Source organism: Triticum aestivum, chromosome 7D (genome assembly GCF_018294505.1).
Source record: "Triticum aestivum cultivar Chinese Spring chromosome 7D, IWGSC CS RefSeq v2.1, whole genome shotgun sequence".
NCBI lineage: Eukaryota > Viridiplantae > Streptophyta > Magnoliopsida > Poales > Poaceae > Triticum > Triticum aestivum.
Window position 1 is genome coordinate 246,430,315 of NC_057814.1, and position 21,670 is coordinate 246,451,984.

A 21,670-nucleotide genomic window follows, 5' to 3' on the forward strand; every position below is an offset into this window, starting at 1 on the left:
GGCGGCACCCTCGACCAGCGCACCGCTTCAGTTACGGAAGCAGTGCGCGGTCGCATCCGCCCTGACCCGTCTTCAATGTTGTGCGACGCGATCTACATCGTCATTAATGCGGGCAGCTGGCGCCGGGGCAGGAACACGTGCGAGCGAGGGAGGAGGGGTTTTGATGGGTCAGGACGGTCAGAAACGGGCGTGAGATCGGTTCAAACTCCCGTAAAGCACCCCATGCTTGTCTTTAGTTTGCAGGAAAATCACATCCAAACTACATCACATACCAATATAGGCCCGTGTTGGATGACTTCAGTTGTACCGCACAACTAGGTCCGACCATGCGGGAGGTTTCATCGGCGTTGGAGATGCCCTGACCCTCACGCCTCCCGGAATATGCCCAGAATATCCATATCCACCGAATAATACCCGCAGCACAGAGGGATCAGCCCGCGGCGTGTCGCCGTTGCTCCTCCGTGCCCGTCCGTCTGCGGCGGTTGCGTGTCTAAAAATATTCAAATTCTCCCGGCACCAATCAACCTGCAAGTGGCAAAGCAGGGAGAAAGAACAGAGGAGAAAGAGGAAAAAAAGAGGGGCTCTCAGCGTCCAAATGGCGCTACCGGCGACGACCCCGCGCGCGGCGGCGCGCTGTCCGATCGCGGCGTGCGCGCCCACGCCACCGGTGACGGCCGGAGGGAGGCCCCGGGAGCTGCCGTTCGCGCTGCTGGCGGAGCGGGGGATGATGGTGGGGGGTCACCGCGGGATGGGGATGAACGCGGTGGGGGCGCCGCCCGGGGCGCGCGTCGGGGCGGCGAGGGAGCGGGAGAACACGCTGCTCTCATTCGGCCGCGCCGCCGAGCACGCCGCCGTCGCCTTCGTCGAGTTCGACGTCCAGGTACACACACACACACATGTAGCTAGCCTCCGCCATTTCCCATCATTACTTCGCAATTGATACGCTGCTAGATTGTTTAAGCTTGGATTTGGAATCGGCGCCGCAGCTTCAGGAGCGAAACTGATACCCGGTGTGGTTGATTGAGCAATGTGGGCTCTGCTCTAGTTGGTACAACCGTACAACTAATTTTTTGGGATCCTCGAGGACAAATCCTTTTTGTGGAAACTGGATGTGGTAATCGTATGGTTGGATCAGGACATGAATTGTAATGTGCCATGCGCATGCTAGTTTCTCTCTCTGAAGTAACCAAGCATTAGCAGCACACGCGTGGAGTGACATTGATCCATCTGTGTCCCAATGTAATATGCAATGCAGTTATATTGTAGCCTGTAAGCTAATTACATGAAACAAGAAGCTACTGCTTAGATGCAAATGACCAGACTAGGTATAGCAGCCACGTTGTGATGGTCATTGGGGTTGGTGTTCTCTACCGCTCAAGGTGTTGCATGGCAAGCTCCTGGATTCTGAGTTGCAGTTGTACTTGGTCTTATCAGTTGTCATTAATCCACTGCAAGGAGTCATTTGCAGACCAAAGCGTCAGTGAAATCGGCAATAGCGACCATAGGGAGCATACATGTAAGCTAGGTTGATGAAAACTGGCGGTTCTCTCGGAGCATTCTGCAACTCCCTGACTTCATCCATTATCCCTTCCTTTTAAGATGACCACAGTACCCACACAGATCTCCTGAAGTTATGATCCTACCATTTTGGCTTGCAGGTTACAAAAGATGGCTGCCCAGTTATCTTCCACGATGATTTTATCCTCACCCAAAAAACTGTATGTCCTTTTCATCCATTCTTATAGCTGTCATCTCTTGCGTATGCACTAAACTATTCATCCATTGAAGAAAAACTCTCGAGTTAATCTTCTATTATGGCAAGGTGTGCAGGAGGTTTTGTATGAAATGCGTGTGACCGATCTTCTTCTGGAAGAATTCCTTTCATATGGGGTACAAAAAGAACCTCACAAGGTACTTCGTCCCTTCTATCTGTTGGATTTTGCTGTGCAGGGTTCATTAGCATGTGCTTAAAACGCCATTATATTCACTTCATAATTTCTGTTCAGGTCTCCAAGCCCTTACTTAGACGGATGGAAGATGGCAGAGTCCTTACTTGGAGCACCGAAGAAGATGATTATCTCTGCACATTGCAGGAAGTCTTCGAACATGTCAGTCCCCATCTGGGATTTAACATCGAACTAAAGTTTGATGACAACATTATCTATCCGAGTGTCAACCTTAACCGTGCTCTTCAAGCTGTACTGCAAGTATGGATTGCTCTTGTTCATTTAATATATGGATTGCTCTTGTTCATTTAATATGGTATCGGTTGATTCCCATACAATCATTTGGTCACTGTGAGGCGATGACCATAACGTTGTTAAATGGTCTGGTAGGTTGTTTTTCAGTATGCTGGTAACAGACCACTCTTTTTCTCAACATTCCAACCTGATGCCGCACGGATAACACGTGAGCTCCAAAGTGTATACCCTGTAAGCATGCCTTGAAAATTCTGTATTCATTCTATGTCTAATTATTTTTTGAAAAGTTTCCTCACATTTGCCCCTTTTTAGAAAAAAAAATGTTTCTAAACAGTAAATACTCAGCTAGCTAATAGTATTTCACCGATTACTTGTATGACTTACCGCATTGCAATGGGGAACAATGTGGTAGTAGTGCGTGGTTCACTTGCATACGAGTATTGAGGATGTTTTCTGCTCCCTTGTTACAGCAAGTAGGAGTGCCTTCAAGATTTATCATTTACTTGCGTAAAGTGAAACAAGTGCAACTGAGAAGTTTTGTGAAGGCATAAGCGTACTCTTAAATCATCATGATTAGTATTTGTAATATCACATTCCCGCAACAAGAAAAGTATTTAAAAATGTTATGCATAGCTTATTGTTTTTAATGTATATACAATTCAGTGACCAGACTGATGATAATAGGTATGAAGATACAGACAACTTCAGTCCAAACTAGTATCTTATTTGCTATTTTAACTTGTCTGTGATGTGGAATTACACGATTTTGACGTCTGTAGTTCGGTAGTTCCTAATTTGAATAAAGTTTTGCCGTCCATTTAAGTACATACATACTTCAGCACTATTGTATCCAACTTTTTATCTTCATTAGGTACTGTTCTTAACAGAAGGGGGAACAGCCAAACACGATGATACGAGAAGGAACTCACTCGACAATGCTATCCATGTGTGCCAAGAGTATGACTTGCATGGGGTTGTGTCAGAAGTCAGAGGAGTTCTAAAAAATCCCTCTGCGATCCTAAAAGCACAAGAATCCAACCTTGCTATTCTCACCTATGGGCAGCTCAAGTAAGCAGCGCACTGTTATCATGCGTGCATGTTTCTCAGGGGTGTGTGTGTGTTCTAAGTAATCTTACAGATTTCCTGGATTTATTGGTTGCATCTGCAGTAATGTGCGGGAGGCTGTTTACGTCCAGTATCTAATGGGTGTGAATGGTGTCATTGTTGATCTAGTGGAGGAGATCTCGAATGCTGTTGCAGATTTCAGTAAACCAGACCTTGGCCAGAGCACGTTCAGTAACAGCGTTGACATAGGCAGAAAACACGAGTCCTTCTCACAGCAGCAGCTGGGGTTCCTGCTCCGGCTTATACCTGAACTGATTCAGCAACCACACTGAAGATAGATACAGTAGTAACCAAGATTGTCTCGGTTTCAAAGCAAGTTGAGGATTTCATCTTCTGTTGACATTTCTGACAGTTGTATTTGACACTAGTCTAGAAGGTACATACTAGAGCATTGTTGCTGTTTAAAATATAGATGATTCCATACAGTAAAGATAGCCAAATCATCCGGCAAATTATTATGTATGTAATGATTGACCAATCTTGTTGCAATTATGTGCATACCAACTTTGCCATCGGCAAAGAAGAGCAATACATGGCCAGAATATTTTGAAAGCTTAGTCGATTGTAGAGCTATCAGTCCTAGAATGATACGAGCATCTGCTCGAATACAGCAAGTTTTTTCTTCCGACAAAGTGTCGATTTTATAGCGAGGTAATTTCATTGATTAGATTAAAGAAAAACCTGGAGTGGTGTGGCATCCATGTTTCTTGTGTAGAGGCCATCAGGGAACCCCAGCCGGTGCTGTGAGAAGTACTCATGTTTTCTGCCTATGTCAACGCTGTTACTGAACGTGCTCTGGCCGAGGTCTGGTTTTACTGAAATCTGCAACAGCATTGGAGATCTCCTCCACCAGATCAACAATGACACCACTCACACCCATTAGATACTGGACGTAAACAGCCTCCCGCACATTACTGCATATATGCAACCAATAAATCCAGGAACTCCACAACGGGTGGGGTTGAGAAACTATCTGAACATGCTCTGATGTCCGTGTGCAGGACATTGCTTGCTCATACTAGTAGTCAGTAGTTGCATGGCATCCTTTTGGATCGCAATAGCTCTCTTCTCTTAAGCCCTAAGTAACAGCTAGACATGCATGGGTCCTCCTTCCGTCTGCAAAATAACGAGAATTATTTGCACATGGTGATGGTGCATTGCTTACCGATCTGAACTGAACCGAATGACTGACGTGCCACCAACTCTTCCAATTCAAGAAACCCGTCTTTCATGTGGCCATACCTGGACAGGCAAAATGCCATCCTGCAGGTGACTCACCTGGCATCCTTTTCTGAAAGAAAGGTGACCCAATTCGTGTACGCTTGGTCAGCAGAAACACAAAGCAGATGCACTTATTTTTCCTCTCCTCCTGACCCATTAAAGAAAGACAAGGCTTCCCCTACTCTTCCTTGAGGAGGAGCCTCACAACAGCTGACCTACGTAGGACAACCCATCACCGTCTGCCCAATCTGTTTTGCTTAGTCTGGCTCTGGCCAGATCATACTACATATAAACCCTTGGCGACCCGAATGTCGGCGACCTAAGAGCATCTCCAGCCGCGGCCCCAACAAGGCCCCCCAGGTGACTTTTCGGTCGCCGACGTCAAAAAACCGGCCCAGTCGCGCCCCCAAGGGCCCAATTTTCGCCTGCTCGGGCCGAAATTGGCGCCGGCGGACCCAACCCGACCCCGGCAAGTTGGGGGGTGCTCGGGGGCGCCGGGCGAATCGTTTTTGGCGCGAAAGAGCCGCGGGCCCTCCTTGCCAGCGACTCGTCTCGCTTCTCGCCGCTTCGTTGTCCTCATCGCCTCGTTTCCTGCGGCGAATCAATGCCAAAGCTGCCGCGCGCTGCCGCGCCGGTCAGCCGCCGCCATTGATGCCTCACGGGCGGCGTAGTGAAGGCGTGACGACGCGCGTCCCCGCGCATGCCACGCGTAAACGCAGCGGCCACGCGTGCGCGCGGCGCCTCCGCCTATATAAGCCGACCCCCAGCACGCCGGTGGCACGCACAGAGTCTCCATCGCCGACGCGCCCTCTCTCCCCCTTCCTCCCTCTCCCCTCGCCATCCCCAGTTCAAAGAAATGGCCGAACGCTTCCCAGGCGACAGCGCGGAGGCGAATGGCTTCGGCCGCCGTCACCTTCACGAGGACGAAGCTCGGCTCCTCTTCGAGGCTGAGTACCCGGTCCCGCCGGACATGCGGGTGCCCGGGGCGTGGAGAATCAGCGCCGGCGGGGTCCCGGTGCCACCACCGCCCACCGGGGCGGCGCGGCGTGCGGAGTTCGCGCGTATCCGCGCCTCCCTGCCGCGGGCGGCAAGGGAGGGGCCGCGCTACGTCCCCGACAGCCCGCTCTGGGAGCCGTACTTCCGCCACCGTCACGCCGAGCAGCTCGAGGCCACCAACGGCGTCGTGCCCTCCGGCAGGCTCAACTTCGAGGGGCAGCGCCGATGGTGGGGCGTGCCCGGCCGCACGCTGGAGGCCGTCCTCGAGTACATCGAGGGCGGCAACACGCCGAGGCTGGAGTACCCCGAGCCCCCGTCCTTCTCTCGCCGCCGTGGGAGCTCGTGGACGCCGAGGCGCATGGACCCCGGGGCGTCCTCCTCCTCGTCCGGTCGGTCGACCGGCTCTCCCTGCCTCCGCCCCGTCAAGCCGGAGCCCCCCCAGGACACGCCTGTCAGCCGGCGCACCCGCAGCTCCGGTGTCCGCATCGCCGACTCCACCCCCGCCTCGGGCCGCCTCGTCCTCGTCACGCCCAAACCGGAGCCCAGCCTCCCCCCGGAGTACGAGGAGATAGCCCGGCGCGGCTTCTCCGACGAGGACGCCCTACGGTGGGCGCGCGACGACTACCTCCGCGACGAGATGGTCCGGCAGCGCCGGGCCCTGGAGGAGATCGCCGCCCGCAAGCGTGGGCGCGAGGACGAGCACGACGTCGTGATCCTCGACAGCGACGACGACAAGGACGCCGCCAGACCGTCCAACCCGCCGTGCCAACCGGGTGAGGGTTGCAGCAGGGACGGCGGCCGCGGCGGAGGCGGCGACGACGACGACGGCGGCGGCGGCGGCGACTACACGCGGTTCTACAGCCTCCTCGGCATGTAGAACTGCAAGGGCAGCGGGCGGCGGGCGGCGAGGAGCGGCGATGCGAGGGAGACGGCGGGCGGCTAGTAGTGTTTTTTTTTCTTTTTTGTAAAATATTTTAAATATATATGAGTGGGCGTGTTTGTGCCGTGTTTGGTTGAATTTGGTTTGAACTCGCCGAAATATGTATGAACTCGCCGAAAATGGTTGAATTTGCGTCATGTTTGTGCCGCACTTTAATTTTTAAAAAAATCCGTGGGCGCCGCGACTGGGTGGCATCACGCCCCAGCGCGCGTTTTGTGCCGGTGCGCCCCCGGAGGCGATTTTTAGCGCCTCCTGGGGGGCCAACGGCTGGAGATGCTCTAACCGCGCGCCTATTGGCGGGCGACAGAGGGAGGAAGGAGGGGCTTCCCTTCCCTTGTGACAAAGGCATCGGCCTGATTTGTCATAGTAGCGATCTTGCCTGGATCCTTGATGCGGTCTTGGCTCCTTTCAGCTCTCAATCCATCAATAATTTACTAGTACCAGCCATTAGGGTATCGTGTGACCCATGTAGATAGATTATGGATTGGGTCAGAGTTGCTTCGTGGACAAGGTCACCAGACAGGTTAGTCAGAGGCATGCACCCCCACTCCAACGGCATTGACACTGCAAGAAAGCAACCTCAAAAGGGACCTGTGTAGGTGTGGTGCAAATGTGGTGCATCACGCTTTTTTGGACAGAAAAAAATGGTACACGTCCGTAGCTTTATTTAGCTTTCACTTCAATTCTCATGTTCACATTGCTACTGTACTGTTATGCTACTCTCGTATTGTACTCCTTGTGGACGGCTGATCTGGATCAGATCTGGTGTTGCGAAAAAAGACATGGCGCACGGTATCGAGAACGTAGTACGCTCGACAGAGTAAAAACTGCTGTCACTCTCTTTCTTTCTGAACCTTTTGGTTCCTCGGATCTTTGTTCTGCTCAAGGATATTGGTTATATTGGTATTTGTCTTTGTGTGGTGCAAATGTGATTCATCATGCTTTGAAGAAAGAGGGTACATAGCTTTCGCTAACGGGCGGTTAACAGTTTCAATGTTCACATTGCTAGTTGTGATGTAGAATCTTCGAGCTGTTGCGTCGCACCGTCAGTTTTCACATTTAAAGGCTTTGGTTATCAGAGAAATGCTGAAGGTTTCTTGCTCTTCCTATGATTGGTCTTTACCTAACAGCTGACGGGTAGCTTGCTTGCCTGCTTATTCTCTGCAAGGATCTCAAGGATTGCTTTTTGTTCAAGGAAAAAGTGACATCACATATCACTAAGTTTGATTGGACTTGATGAAACGACCGCCTCCTAATTCATTAACAGCACAAGATCTCAATCCAGATGTTCTCACTAGTCCAACCTTCAAGGCATCCAAAACATGCCAACTGAAACTCTGGGCATGGGATTATGTGTTGTTGAAGCGATACCGGCGACGACAAATCAACTGAAAACATATTATCAAAGGAAAACAAATCTTGTGTTGTCAACGATGGTCAAATTATAGGTTCTCCCGACAAATATGGCCTAGTCTCCGGCTGAAGTGCTGACAGTGACATGTTGCTTGCCTAGGTCAACCTCGGCCCAACTCTGCCCCCTTTTGCGAACTGTTTTCCCTATCAAAGTTCAAACAGAAATTGAAGATATTCATACATCGTGTAATTTTGCCTGTTATTCACAGTTACTATTTGTTTTTTTTTGCGGGGCGCAGTTACTATTTGTTTATGAAATGGAAAATCAGATTACATTCCTAAAATAGTTAAATTATTTGTTTCATTGATATATTCAAAGATATTCATATGATAGATATGATGAACAATATTCTCCTGCTGGCCATGAGAAGATCGTTGTTTGCATGTTCTGCGTAGAAACATCTCAGATAAGGTAGGCAAGAAGACTACGGTATCTTAAGCATAATTTAAGCAATCTGACTCAACTGCAAAGTATCTTTTTATGCTTAGGCTGAAATAGCACCTCCTTTAAAAACATTTGACTAATGTTTTCAAGTATGTGCAGGAACAGGCGAATGAGTTTACCTCCTGCGTGAAGGAAAAGGCTGCCTTTCCGAAACTTTAATCCTAATTAGCTAAGCTCTAGGTTGACATGATACTGCATGGTATCTTGGCAAGTATTTATTCCCTTCTCCTCTACTTTTTTTATCTTTAAGTGTTTGTTAATTATTTTCATTTCTAAAAACTTTTACTCTGCCGATGCGAACGTTGGGCTTCTGGGTCGATAGTTATTCCCACATGTAATTTTTTGTGAAAAAATGACATCCACGGTGTTCTAGACGAGAAAAGAACAAACTGGAGCTCTAAAAAGGCCATTTTTGAAGCATTTTGTAGGTCCTTTTTTCACGACAAATTTTAGCATGGTCCCTCTTACCTCCCCTTTTCACATCAGAGGTAAAAGTACATGATAGATCTGAACCATTAATTTGATTAAGTAGTGGTCTGATTAACTCTTACCTTCTTACCTCCCATGTGAAAAGAAGGGGTAAGAGGGAGCATGTTAAAATTACTCTTCTTTTACCTAGAACAAACACCATGGATGTTGTTTCTTCACGAAAATCCGCACATGAATAGAACACTCGACCATGTTTGTTAAACAAATTCAGTTTATTTTTGACAATTTTAGATTTTAGTGTTCATTCGGCTGCACGTGGAATCGTGTCAAAGATAGCATTTTCGTGCACTCTACGCCCTAAATGAGTTTTTTGAAAAGGAACACCATAGCCGAGGCATCCACTTCAGGGAACGATCCAGAGGATCGCGGAATTTGGGATGCTATCTGGAAAGCGAAGATACCAAATAAGGTGAAAAATTTTGGTTCGAGAGTGGCGACAAAAACCCTTGCCACTAAACAAAATGCTTGCAGGAGAACTATGGCCATTGATAGTGTGTGTGACATATGTGGCACGGCTCCCGAAGATGAATTCCATGCTGTCATTGCGTGTACCAGGAGCAAAGCACTTAGACATGAAATGAGGAGGCATTGGGAGCTGCCAAGGGAAGGTGACATTTGGGATACAGGACCAGATTGGCTACAACACCTCCTTCTCGCAAACACTGAGGCAGTCAGAAGGAATACACTCCTACTGCTATGGCAGGCTTGGAACCTGAGAAACAACGTTGTCCATGGAGACGGGAAGGAAAGGGTTGCAGGAGCGGTGCTTGCTGTAATCAGGCCGCAGGAGGATCTGGGAATAGCGGAAAGTGGCCAAGGGGATGATAAGAACATAAACAAACTGTCGGTCTTTCCGACGGTGCCCCAGATTTCTGCTCACCCTACACCTGATCACTGGGAGGCCCCCCCTCTGGGTGTAGCTAAGTTAAACACGGACGCATCCTTCCTCGCCGACACGGGTGAGGCATGGGGAGGAGCGGTAGCAAGAGACCACCTGGGACGGGTTTTTATGTCAGTAGGAGGAAGACTGAACCAATGTTTTTCGGCAGAGGAGGCCGAAGGTGCAGCAGCGGTCCTGGGGCTCAGTGCCTTTGCTAGAAGATACAATGGACGGCTAATCCTGGTGACGGACTGCAAGAGTATGGGATGCCAAATACAAGATGAGGGAGCAATCAGATCCGCTTGCTACGCAGTTCTGGCAGATGCAAGACGCATACTGTCGACCTTTGCTAGCTGGGAAGTCAGAATCATTGGCAGAAACAAAAACTCATTAGCACATGTGTTGGCTGCATCAGCAAGAAGGAACGGCGATTTCAGTCTACTGGCGAACGTCCCGAACGATGCGATTTTTGTAATGCAAAAGGAAGTTGTAACAACTATGGCTTAGTGTCCATGGTTTTCTCAAAAAAAAAAGAGTTTTTTTTGTTGTATGTGTTTTGGGCTAGACTAGATGGGTTGCAAGGCACTAGCTAGTTTGGCACTGAAGTGGATATATAGCCTTTGCCTCTTCAAGCACACACGCAGATCGCATAACATAAGATTAGCTTACTTTATGATGCTGCAAGCTAAGTGGTAGCTTGTCCTGTTGTATAATTGACTGCACAATATCAATATTGATGACTTGAAGGGACTAATAAATTCCAACAGGTGTGATTGGTTAGTTAGATAGCTTAAAACACTCTGCTTAAAGTCATGATCAGCCCAAGAAACTAAGCCATCTAGGTCTATTTTGTAAAGCAGGATGAGAATCACATCCAGTATGTGCCTTACAACTGTCCTAGACTCCAGCCTGAGCGATTGCAACTCTAACTATTACTTAATCATGCAAAAGCAAGACACCAAGTCCTGATCATGTAGGTCATGACATATGCTTGCACATAAGCAGTTGCTTGTTGGAATTTTTTGTTCGACGGACGGCAGGATTTTCACTAAAGTGGAATACAGTCCCAAATCATGATTCACGCGTCGCAGGTAGACGCGAGGCGGTCGCTTTTCTGTGGCTGCATGCTTCTTTGTATAATGGGCAGGGATTGAAACGGCAACGAGATAGGGAGAATATTTCAGAGCAAGGCAAGGAATGAGACTGGTTGGAAAGGCACACTGAAAAGATAACTGAACTTTCTCCGGTTGTCACCACCGTATATCCTACTCTCAATCAGAAGCAATCCCTTTGACCAACCCAATCACTGCAGGCATGTACGCGTACGTTGGCGGCCTGCAGCCCTGCACTGTCCTGGCTAGGCTAGACTGCCCAACCTTTGTGTAAAATGTGTGAGAAGACTAGATCAAAAGGCAAGGGCGGAGAACTGAACATGCAGCTGGCTGGCACCGTGTATGAACACAGGATGAACAAAAGGCAGCCGTAATTTCTTCTTCCTTATTTCCTTTCAGTTATGATGGGGAATGGACGGAGTTTGTACTTGCTGTCATCCAAGGTGCTTTTCTTGCTCCACTTGCGTTGCTTGAAGTAACAAGTAGCATCCTTGTCAAAAATGGATAGAGTAATCAACATACCAAGCACGATCACTTACTTCTAGACTCATGTATCTATAGCATCAGGCCAAACCTAATGGAGAGGCTGATTTCGATCCTAGCCGTTCATCTTGAATCTAATGCTTCAAATAAATTTCTCATCGTTATAGCTTAATGTTTTGAGGATCTTAGGGAAACTCTAGCCAAACCCTTAAAAGGGTATAATACCTCAAAATTTCCCCATTTAGGGAGTTAAACCAGACCTAGCCAAACTTTATCCACTTTAACTCCTCAAATATTATAAGCGGCGCACCGACTGCACGTTAAATTTGAGCGGCCGCGACCACTTCCCAGGAAAGATCTTCCTCCCACACGCCCCTCTACCACCCCCTCTGCAACGGAGTCCCCGACTCACCAGCCCATCTTTGAATCGATAATCGACGTCCGACGCCAAAAGAATGCCTAGATCTAGCCGCCAGCCTTCGCCGATGCCGAACCGACGAGGAGCACCACCATCGGATTGGCGTTGCGTTTGGAATGAGGCAAGCATCTGCCCCGAGCACCCCCCCCCCCCCCTGCTCGAGGCTGACGTCTCAGCCAACACCCGCCGCCACCACCGAAGGAGAAGTACCAATGCATGTGAGGGACTTGGGTGTCAGAGTTAACGACCCGAACACGAGGAAGAGGCACTGGTTCGACACGTAAAAGTTGGCAGAGCAGGCGGTTCACACATATGACGTGGCGGCGATCCGCATCCTTGGTGGTTGTGCAAAGGTAAACTTTCCCCTCGGCAGTCGTGGCATCCCAGACCTCATCTATGCCACCCCCCCCCCCCCCCCCCGAGTGATCTCCCGCCACCAGGTGAGAGAGAATCGCGAGGCCTTCGAGCAGATCAAGGCCTAGCGCATCGACGAGGCCTATATGGCCATGCTCAGGGCGAAGCACCCGAAGCTCATCACCAAGGAGCTTGCATGCTACGAAGCCTTTCAAGAAGCAGCGGTGCAACAGTGCCGCCGAGGCCAGACCCTCTGGTGTGGGGTTTCACCAATGAGACCGGACCCTCCATGATCCCAATTTCCTCCGGTGACTCCGGCGTGGATTGGGACAAGGTCACGGAGGAATCTGATTAGTTTAGTATGCTAGGTAGTGTTAACAGTTGTTTTATGTTGTTTGAACAATCGAAATTTGTGTTATGGTATGTATGATGTGTTGCCTTTGTTTAAATTTTTCTTTATTGAAGAGTTTCAATTTGTGTTTGAAATAAAACTGTGCGCAAATTATTTTTAGGGAGTTAAATTTTAGATTTCGGCAGGAACCACCTTCTTAACTCCTCAAATTTAAGGAGTTAAGGTTTGGAAAGGCTTTTGAGGGGCTAAGCTAGAGTTGCCCTTAGGGCATCTTTAGCCCGCCCCTAAAAAGCTATGACTCCTCAAAAGTTTATACAATGACGAGTTACCTCATCGGTCCCTTACCAAAACTACCAAAACCTATAGTTCCTTATTAATTTGAGGAGTTAGTCATAACAACCCCCCTCTCTGCCCAAATTTGAGCAGCCCCATCATTTTCTCTATACATTTTCTCTCCTCTCTCTCACTGGTATTCATGGTGCAACGCCCCGGCGAGCCACCCAAATAGCAACCCTCCGGCTATGAAAACGCATTCGTGCCCTCTCCTCTCTAAACCCTAGTTACCGCCACCCGGTTTGAGTACAAATCGAGTCTACTGATCCCCAAATCGCCGTTACCGTACAAATCACCATCACCGCCATCCGCAACCACCACCCGAAGCGATGTCATCATGGTAAGGAGCGCCACTGCGGTGCAACGTTAGTGCGAGATCACCGTCATCGCAGCATTCAAGGCTATGACAGCCGTCGCAGTGGCACCGTTAGAGGGGGGGGGTGATAAGATGAAGGAGGCTGACGGCGAGTCCCGGCTACTCCCGTGAGAGACAGCCGAGCAGGATTACGAGCGCACGCTCATGGTGGACGTGGAGCACTGCGCCGCCGAGGCGTATCTCGAGGCGGAGCGCACCAACGACACCGCACAGGTGCCATTCAGGCTAATCCCCTCGCACTCAACGAGCACCTCAGGTTCGAGGCGTTGATTGAGTTTGAGTGCAAGGTCGCCGCTAACCGCGCGACTTTGTTAGCTAATGGAGAGGGACCGGGCATCTATGTTCAGCTACGTCGACTTTGATGACGACACCTATGACGCCAAGGCATCGGGCTACGGTAATGCACCGGTCATCGACATCTCCTTCGACGAGGAGAAGATGTCTAGCTTGTTTTAGGTTAACGAAGTGGTAGTTAGTTTATTTTTTGTACTTTTATGTTACATGTCACAGTGTCATGCATAAGCTAACCACTAAGTTACCTACATCTAGTTTGAAATTGTGTTGGAAATGACTCTTTGTGCAAATTTTCTGTTTTGAGGAGTTAAAATTTTGGAGAAGCGCTAGATGCAAAAAAACTACACCCTCTGTACCGAAATACATGCCGCTGCGGTAGTTGTATACATGTCGCTGAAGTAGCTGACTACAGCTACTCCAGCGACATGTATTTCAGTACAGAGGGAGTAGTATAACTCTTCAAAATTAAAGTTAAGTTTTGAGGGGTCAGTTGAGTAGTTAAAATTCAGGGGAAAGGCTAGTAGCCATTCATATTGAATCCATCTGGGTTTGAATAAATTGCATATAATTTCTAAATTGAATAATCTGGTAATCAAATCAGACTTAAGGTGTCCCGCACAGTCGAGGGTAATCAGTACGTGATGCAGGAGCTGTCCGCTAGTCTTGCAGGAATCGGCCAGTTTCTTGTGGAACTCTTGTAAAATTCATGAGAAATTTCTGCGCACTAAAGCAGGGCCACGGAGAGAAGCCAGTTCGGTATGCATATATGCCTTGCTTGCCCCGGAATTCAAGTTGCTCCATGTGGATGTGGTCATGACAAGTGACCTGGAACGAACGTGATGGTGCATTGCTATGTGGTGTGATAAAAAGGCCATTTCCAGCATTCAGCCGCACAAGAAGAAAGCTTTGTACCGCCGCAGATTCCACAAAAGGCGAGCGTCCTTTGCAGGACGTGAGAGGGGGAGTAAATTTCATCATGAAATCTGCCGCTTTTCGTAGGATACCACGTGCTTCAAGATACTTGCTGAACGAAAATTTTCGTGCTTTACGTGATGGGATGTGTTTGGAACCGGGGAGATTGAACGGAATGTCTCGCTTGCCTGATTTTTCCATAACAGTCAGTCCAGGAATTTAGATTGGCCAATCTATCCCCCTCGCGTCGCCCCGCGGGCGACCTGGGGGGAAACCCTAGCCGCCGCTTCTCGCACCTCCTCCGCCCCTCTCCCTCCTCGCCGAGGCGGCGGGGCTTCTCCCCATCATTTTCGTCTTGGCTGGCGCAGGACAGCGGGGTCGAGAGGAGTGCCGGGCGAACGTGGTGTTTGGCGGTGCGGCGGGCGGGTCTCCCGGCGGCGTCGTGCGCGGTGCGACGGTGGCGGCCTGCGTGTCGCGAGGTGGTGGCTGCGTTGGGCCTGACCGGTGGTCGCGGGTGCCGCCGGATCCAGATCGGATCCATCTGGATCCTGTCCTCGGACTCCGTCGTCCGCCACGGGGTGGTGATGGTCGTCACTGGCTGGTTTCGGCGTCTGGAGATCTACAACGGGTTCTTCTCGATCCTCCTTTCTGGCGGGTCAAGCCCCATGGCTCTTGCATCTCGCAGGTTTTGGATCGTGGCTCGTTGCCGGATCCGGAGCAGACGGAGGTTTGGTGGCATTGGATGGGGACCAGAGGAAACTTTGGTCGGCTAGGCCGGCCTGGCATCGACGACGTCACTCGACGCCGTTACCCTCTGTGGAGGCGAAGCCGAGGTCTCTCCTATCCACCTACGAACCCCTCTCGGACAAAAGTCCAAAATTCAATCTGGATTGGGCGGTGGCGGCGTCCTGCGCATCGTACCCTCCATGGAGGCGCCGTCTTGGGAGGACCTGTTGTTCGGGGGAGAGATGCTATGGATGGTGGGCTCCGAGTACCTCCAGCAGTGGCGACGGTGTGGAGGTTGCCAGGTGGTGCGGCCCGCATAGATGACGACGAATTTTGGCGGCATGGTGCAGCTGCATATCGACGACGGATGCGGCCGGATGGACGAGCGCAGGGCGGTGGAGCTGTCTGGCGCCATGGTGGCGTCGACGGCAGCGAGACCGGGCAAGGTAGATGCAGCAGTACAACACTGAAGATGGATTGGTGGCAGGTGGCTACAGCGGCCTCATACCCGGCAGGCGTCCTGGTTGAGGAGTGCGCCGGACTGGTGGGTGCCCTATACTCGGCAGGCGTCCTGGTTGGGACCTCAGGTCTTAGATGTTAGGTTTGGATGCGAGGTCTGTTTGGTATTAGGCCCAGACTATCAGCGCCCCTTCATCAACTGGTTAGGAGTAGCGACAGAAGTTGCCTAGACGGTGGCTTTAGTCTTACTATTGTATGACTTTGTAAGGTTTTGTGTGATCAATTAATAAAATGGCTGCATGCATCGTTCAGATGCAGAGGCCGGGTCTTCCTCCTTTTTTAAGAAAAAATGGAGGAAACATAAAAATATATACTAGGAAATCAACACAGTGCATGGGGGGGGGGGGGGGGGGGGGAGGTCCAAAACTGGACCTCCTTCATTTCGTGGGTGGTACTAAACTTTCGACTACCTTCTTTGTCATCACACCTACATGGGTCCTTTGATATTTTTCTAAAATTGCTATATGGGCCTAGAGCCCATCATATATTTCATCAAAAAGCAAATTTAAAACTAGAAGAAAAGATAAATGACATTCAAAAGAGATCTCATGCCTTCAAAAGGTGATATACATGAACTAAAAGGTTCTAACCATGCAAAGTACTGTTTAATTATGACAACACGTTTGGTCTTTTTCTTGTTTCCCTCCTTTGATGATGATCGATCAGTCTCATCATCTGGGCCATTCGGTGTGATCACTTTGAGCAGCAGATCGATGGATTATGTCCAAATGATTTTCCTGCTCCGACGCCGGCTGGAAAAGGTATGGTCGGTTGATGCCAGTCATATGGGTCGCAGGTTTTCCACGAATCATGATGTGATAATCACTTGGATCATGTAGCTTATTCAGGGTAAACTTGTTTTGTTTGCCTTTTAGGCTAAATGCATGGCTCTGTACGGAAAATGGGCCACGTGATCTGAGGGTGCATGACACGTTAAAATTCCACTGTAATTGAGAGGGCGGGTTCTGAATAGATAATTTTGGTAGCATTTTTATTTTTTGATCTGATAATTTTTGTATATTCAAAGTGATAGAATGGTCTGTCGCAAAAAAAAAAGGTGATAGAATGGTGCTGAAAAGGCAATAGTCTAACGTTTGGGTACGGCACGCCAAAACAACTGGTATATGGCTAGACTGAAAATAATGCACACATCTAACTGTACATCATTAGCTCCCGTAAAAAAATATCATTAGGTACCCTATTTGATTCTTCTATATCTTATGAAATCATGAAGCAGCTGAAGAGTATATGAAGCAGCAGTGCAGCACCGACAGTTGTGTAGAGTACTTCACTCCTTGATTTCCGGCAAGGGCAAACCAGATCAGCCAAAGAGGCCGGATAGAGGGATAAGCTACTAATGATTGGCCCCTTTTTGCTCATTCTTTTGGAGAAAGCACTGACACAAACACACAGAGAGAGAGAGAGAGAACCAAACCCAATACACTCATGTGTGGACGCAGCGTGTGGGTATGGAGCACTAGGCCACTAGCAGTCTCTTGTGCTGCGTCATTTTCAACTGCTGTTGTGCTTCTCTACAGGCCAGGTGGTGCTACTGCTGAGGTGGATCTTGTGTAAGCGTGCCATCATCTTTCTTTTATCAGTTTCATAGTTCTTTTCAGTTGAGGAAATTTCGAATCGCTATTGGGTATGAAAACTTGGAAATTTGATAGTACTACTTCCATCTCATTGTATAAGTCATTCACGTAGTTCTAGAATTACTTTGAATATAATTTCTTGGAAAACTTGGAAATTTGATAGTACTACTTTCTTTGAATCGAATTTCTTGGATAACTTGGAAATTTGATAGCACTGCTGAGGTGGAAGTTAGAATTTCTTTGAAATTATAGGAAAGCAATAATATTTTTTTTTTTGGAGAATCAATCCTTGATTTCATAAAAAAACTGATGAGAAGAGGCCCTTATTGTTTCCTTCAAAGGATTTAGTTTCATTAACTAGAGATAACCTCTGTGAGTAGAACAGTTTAGGACCTGCTTGAGTTCAGTTGGTGAGTTTTGAAGTGTGGTGTATTTATATACAAGTGGTCCCACTCAAAGAATAAAAGCAGTTTTTGGAATATCATATTTTATTTCGCAAGTCAAGTGTTGTGAGAGCTTTCTTGCATTCTGTTTTATAATATAGCTACCACTTTATAAGTTGGATGAAATAAAACGCATGACTGCGCAAACATAGCGACGCGTGCTCTTTTCAACAGAAGATAAATGGTTGACATTGAACAAAGATTTGGTTGTAGTTTCCACGACAAGTTTGTCGAGAAAAGTCATTAAAACATTGAAGAAAAAGCAGAGGAACTTCCAATCCAAAGAAACCGCAACAAGGAAGAAGTTACCTTTGGAAAAACAACATGATCTTGACCTCACCAACAGTGTCAACTCTATCATAAAAATGCTTTGCACACTAAGATTTTGTCAACAAATTCTCATGAAAACCTATAATGGACACTAGTTGATGGATCTTTCTAAATTTATTACCATACAACCAAAAACTTGTGCATGCTCCCATTTGCATTTTGATATCATTAAGTCTCCACATAGATTGTCCTTCCTACATGTAACATTAAGGCTTTGACCCTTGCAACAAATCCCCACATGTGCCCGGTTTCCAAGTTTGAGTTGGCACAAAACTTAACAAGTTAAGTGTAGACCTATGCAATTAATACATTTTACGTAGCTTGGCATTTTACTTAATGTATACGATTATGCTTATAGGTGTCATAATAGCGTATAGGCATTATGTCCTTATATCTACAGGTTATCCAGTTGCATCTATAGTTAATATTGCACCCCAAAATCGCTATCCAACATGCATCTCAAAGTATTAAGTAAAACAGAGCATTGCATCAAGCAAGGTGACATAATGTCGATATTATATTGTCTTTACCTCCAGCTCATCACCGAGACAACAACGCAACTATATTTTTATCCTTAGTGTCAATACACTTTCTATTTCTGTCACTGACATAGATTACTTGCAAGGTTAAAACCAACTAAAATACACAACTCTCTCTTGGAGAGCATTCATCTAAACATGATAGTGCAAAACTAATAGGTCGGAGATCATATATGTCTATAAATTATGCAACAAAGAAATCATATGAATCCAAAATAAACCATATATAGATCTGACCATAAAGTGATAGTTTATCACACCGATAACTAATTACATTGGATGAATCATGTAGGGCAACTCATATGATCATTGTATGGACAAACAAGGGAGAGAACATGACATCTAGATACTGATATATAGTCCAAGGAGGACTAGCTACTCACTTATGGTCATGGTGGCAACAATGTTGATGAAGAAGGCTCTAGGGATAAATTCCCCCTAGGACAAAGTATCAAAATTTGCCTCCATATTGGATCGTCAAAGAAACATAGGGTGGTGGTGGCAGAAAAACTCCTCGATAAATAAAATTGATGTTTTTGGAACAATGACGACATTGGGCACGACCTCAGGCTCCACAACAAGCGCATGACCAAGCTCCGATGCAGCGGCAGTAGCAGGTGTAACCTCCAGCACGACTTCAACTAGAACTTCCATTGTTAATGCAGTGGAGTGAGGGGAAGAGGGGAGCTAGTGATGCAATGCCAGTGCGAGGGGGGAGAGGAAGTGAGTCAATGTCGGTGAGGGGAGGTGGAAGTGCCATTGCGCCATATATATAGTCGGTTAATGTCGTCCGGTGTCGTGGGAAATACGCGTTGGTAGTCAAACGGGTGCTAGCATGGGAATAGTCGCCGGCTCAATAAATGGAAAAACCAAAGCAATTAACATCACATCATTCATAAATCAGTTGAGAAATTGAAAATCAAAAAGAGAAAAGAAACATATTTTTTTACTTGTAGCATTTCCTCGAGCACGTTGGTGGCGCTCAGGGTCACGTCTGAATCCAGCTCCTCTTCACCGCCAGAGGTGAAGGGGTGGCCGCACGGCTATGTGCGTCCACGTTGTTGGCATCAGGGTCGCGGGAGGCCGAGGGGAAGGTGTGTAGTGGTGATTGTAACCTTCTTCTTCCCCATGTTTTCGTGATGTCCGCCGCCTTGGTTGACGGCAACACTCCCGTTTGTTGGTCGTCGGGCCCAATCGCGGCTATGTGGTCGCGGCGTCGCGAGTAGCGGGCAGTGTCATCGCCCATCGAGGAGGAGTTTCCCTTGGCTGCTGGCAGTGGGTCTTCGGCACCAATGAGGGTGGCCGTGAGTGCGGCAGGGTTGGGGTTATCCATTCACGTGGTCATTGCGGCTGGGAACGACTAGCGGTGACGATGTTGAGGGTAGGGCGGGAAGGAGGCGGTCGAGTGGGAAGGTAGCGGCAGCTCCCTATTTTCGTTGATAATTGGCACTCGGTAGCAAAAATGGGCTAGGGGGTTTGGGGAAGCTAAATTTAGGCAATTATACTTTTTGGGAGATTAGTGTTCCCCAAACCAAGAAAATTATCCCCATATTTGACTTTTTGGGGTGAGCTAGATATGCCCTTAGCTTCTTTGAAAGAGCAATTAACATGTACTAATTAAGTTACTCTAGACCACAACAAAACTTGTCATAAGTTTCAACTAAAACTTATTTGAAACTCTTTCCTTCTCCTTAATACATCTTACTTTTTGTTCTTCCTTTTGGGCTTGTTGAGTTGTGCCCTCGGCAGAACCTCAGCACTTGTTGTCACTCTTTTATGTTACCCTGTGTGTGTGTTGCGTGAACCTTTGTATCCTGTGTGGCTCTGACAGTTGGCTTTATCTATAAAGCGGGGCGATAGTTTTTTGCTGCAAAAGGAAGTGCTCAAAGGTAAGGAGAGAAAAAGATGAGGATAAAGCTAGGCGTTGCAGCTGCTCCTAAGCAAAGGGCGCATGCAAAGGAAGAACAAAGCTAGGGAACAAGGCATCACTGGCACGTTTGCAGCCAAAGGAAAAAAGGCCACCAAATCGATGAATACGATGCCCTTCATATTCCAATCCAATCCCTAGATCGAGCATCGCCACTAATTAACTAATCAACACTAGCCTGATTACTTGCACGGTTCCGGTGGAAGTATAAGAGATGCTGCACGCTGCGTGCGTCCATGAATTAACAAAACTAAGCCTAGTGGAGGGCAGTTGTACGTGTTTGGTTCTTGATTAATCAAAGGGGCGTTACGACAGCAAGAACCTGCACTAGCTAGTTGCTAGCGCCAAATCTGCCGGACAGATTGGCGAATGTACAGCATGTCTGTGACTCACAGATTAATTAGGTCGTGTCTCACGAGCATGTAGCATCAGATTCGGCTCTGGCAGCTGGGTGCTTTTGCTACTGTAGGTTACTCACTCCGTTAAGAAGTGCTCCAATGCTAAGGCACACAATTTTCTTCTGGTTGCTTCTTCATGATACGGTGAACTCTTTCGTCTGGCCTCATATAACTGTGAGCTTTGGACCTTGCCATCAAAAGAAACATCTTCTCGGACTGTCCTTTTGCATGGGCATGGTGGACACTATATCCTTCTCAAGAAATAGGAGGATATTCTTAGAGCAATTTTAGCAGACCCCTTACACTCGTGAAAGCTGTAAAATTCCGGCGACTATACGGGTTTGGCTCATTTTTTGGGCCAGACCAAAGCCCGTATGGTCGCTCGGCCTGTAAAACTTTTTACGGTGGCCTGCAAACTGCCCCTTCCCGCACGCGGTATATCTACGGGTTTCGCGCGAGGATGCGGGCCGAAACCCTATCCCCCCCACCCCCTGTGACTCACCCTATCCCCTCTCCAATTTCTCGTCGCAAGTGAGAAAACAGCGGCGCCCCGCCCCCCAATCTACGAGGATGTGGAACTCTGGCCGGCGCGGTGGCGGTGAAGACTCGGAGTGCAAGCATTGCGCCACCTTTGACGCGGCGCGCAAGCGCGAGGCCAAGCGGTACACGAAGTACATGCTGCCGGCACCGGAGTCCCTCCTCCGCCGCGAGACGGAGGAGTACGACCTCCTCCATGTGCGGCGCTCCGGCGCGGGGCGCTCTTCTAGCTCGGGGCTGCTTCCGGTGAAGAGGGAGAGGGAGGACGGCGACCTCCCCGCCGTCAAGATCGAGCCCGGGGAGGAGCGCCCG

The 21,670-nt window shown here is 48.4% G+C and overlaps 1 protein-coding gene across 2 annotated transcripts; it reads left to right on the plus strand.

Moving 5' to 3' along the window:
* The first annotated feature begins 289 nt into the window (after positions 1-289).
* Positions 290-3,883, plus strand: LOC123169912 (glycerophosphodiester phosphodiesterase GDPD1, chloroplastic). 2 transcript variants are annotated; one of them, XM_044587764.1, is made up of 7 exons: positions 294-880; positions 1,659-1,718; positions 1,831-1,911; positions 2,007-2,207; positions 2,337-2,432; positions 3,073-3,269; positions 3,370-3,883. In XM_044587764.1, exons 1-7 carry the CDS (start codon positions 596-598, stop codon positions 3,596-3,598), a joined length of 1,149 nt encoding a protein of 382 aa, XP_044443699.1. In that variant the 5' UTR covers positions 294-595; the 3' UTR covers positions 3,599-3,883. The 2 variants fall into 2 exon arrangements, with proteins under 2 accessions (XP_044443700.1, XP_044443699.1); XM_044587765.1 differs by lacking the exon at positions 2,337-2,432 and having other exon boundaries at positions 290-880.
* Positions 3,884-21,670: the final 17,787 nt, after the last annotated feature.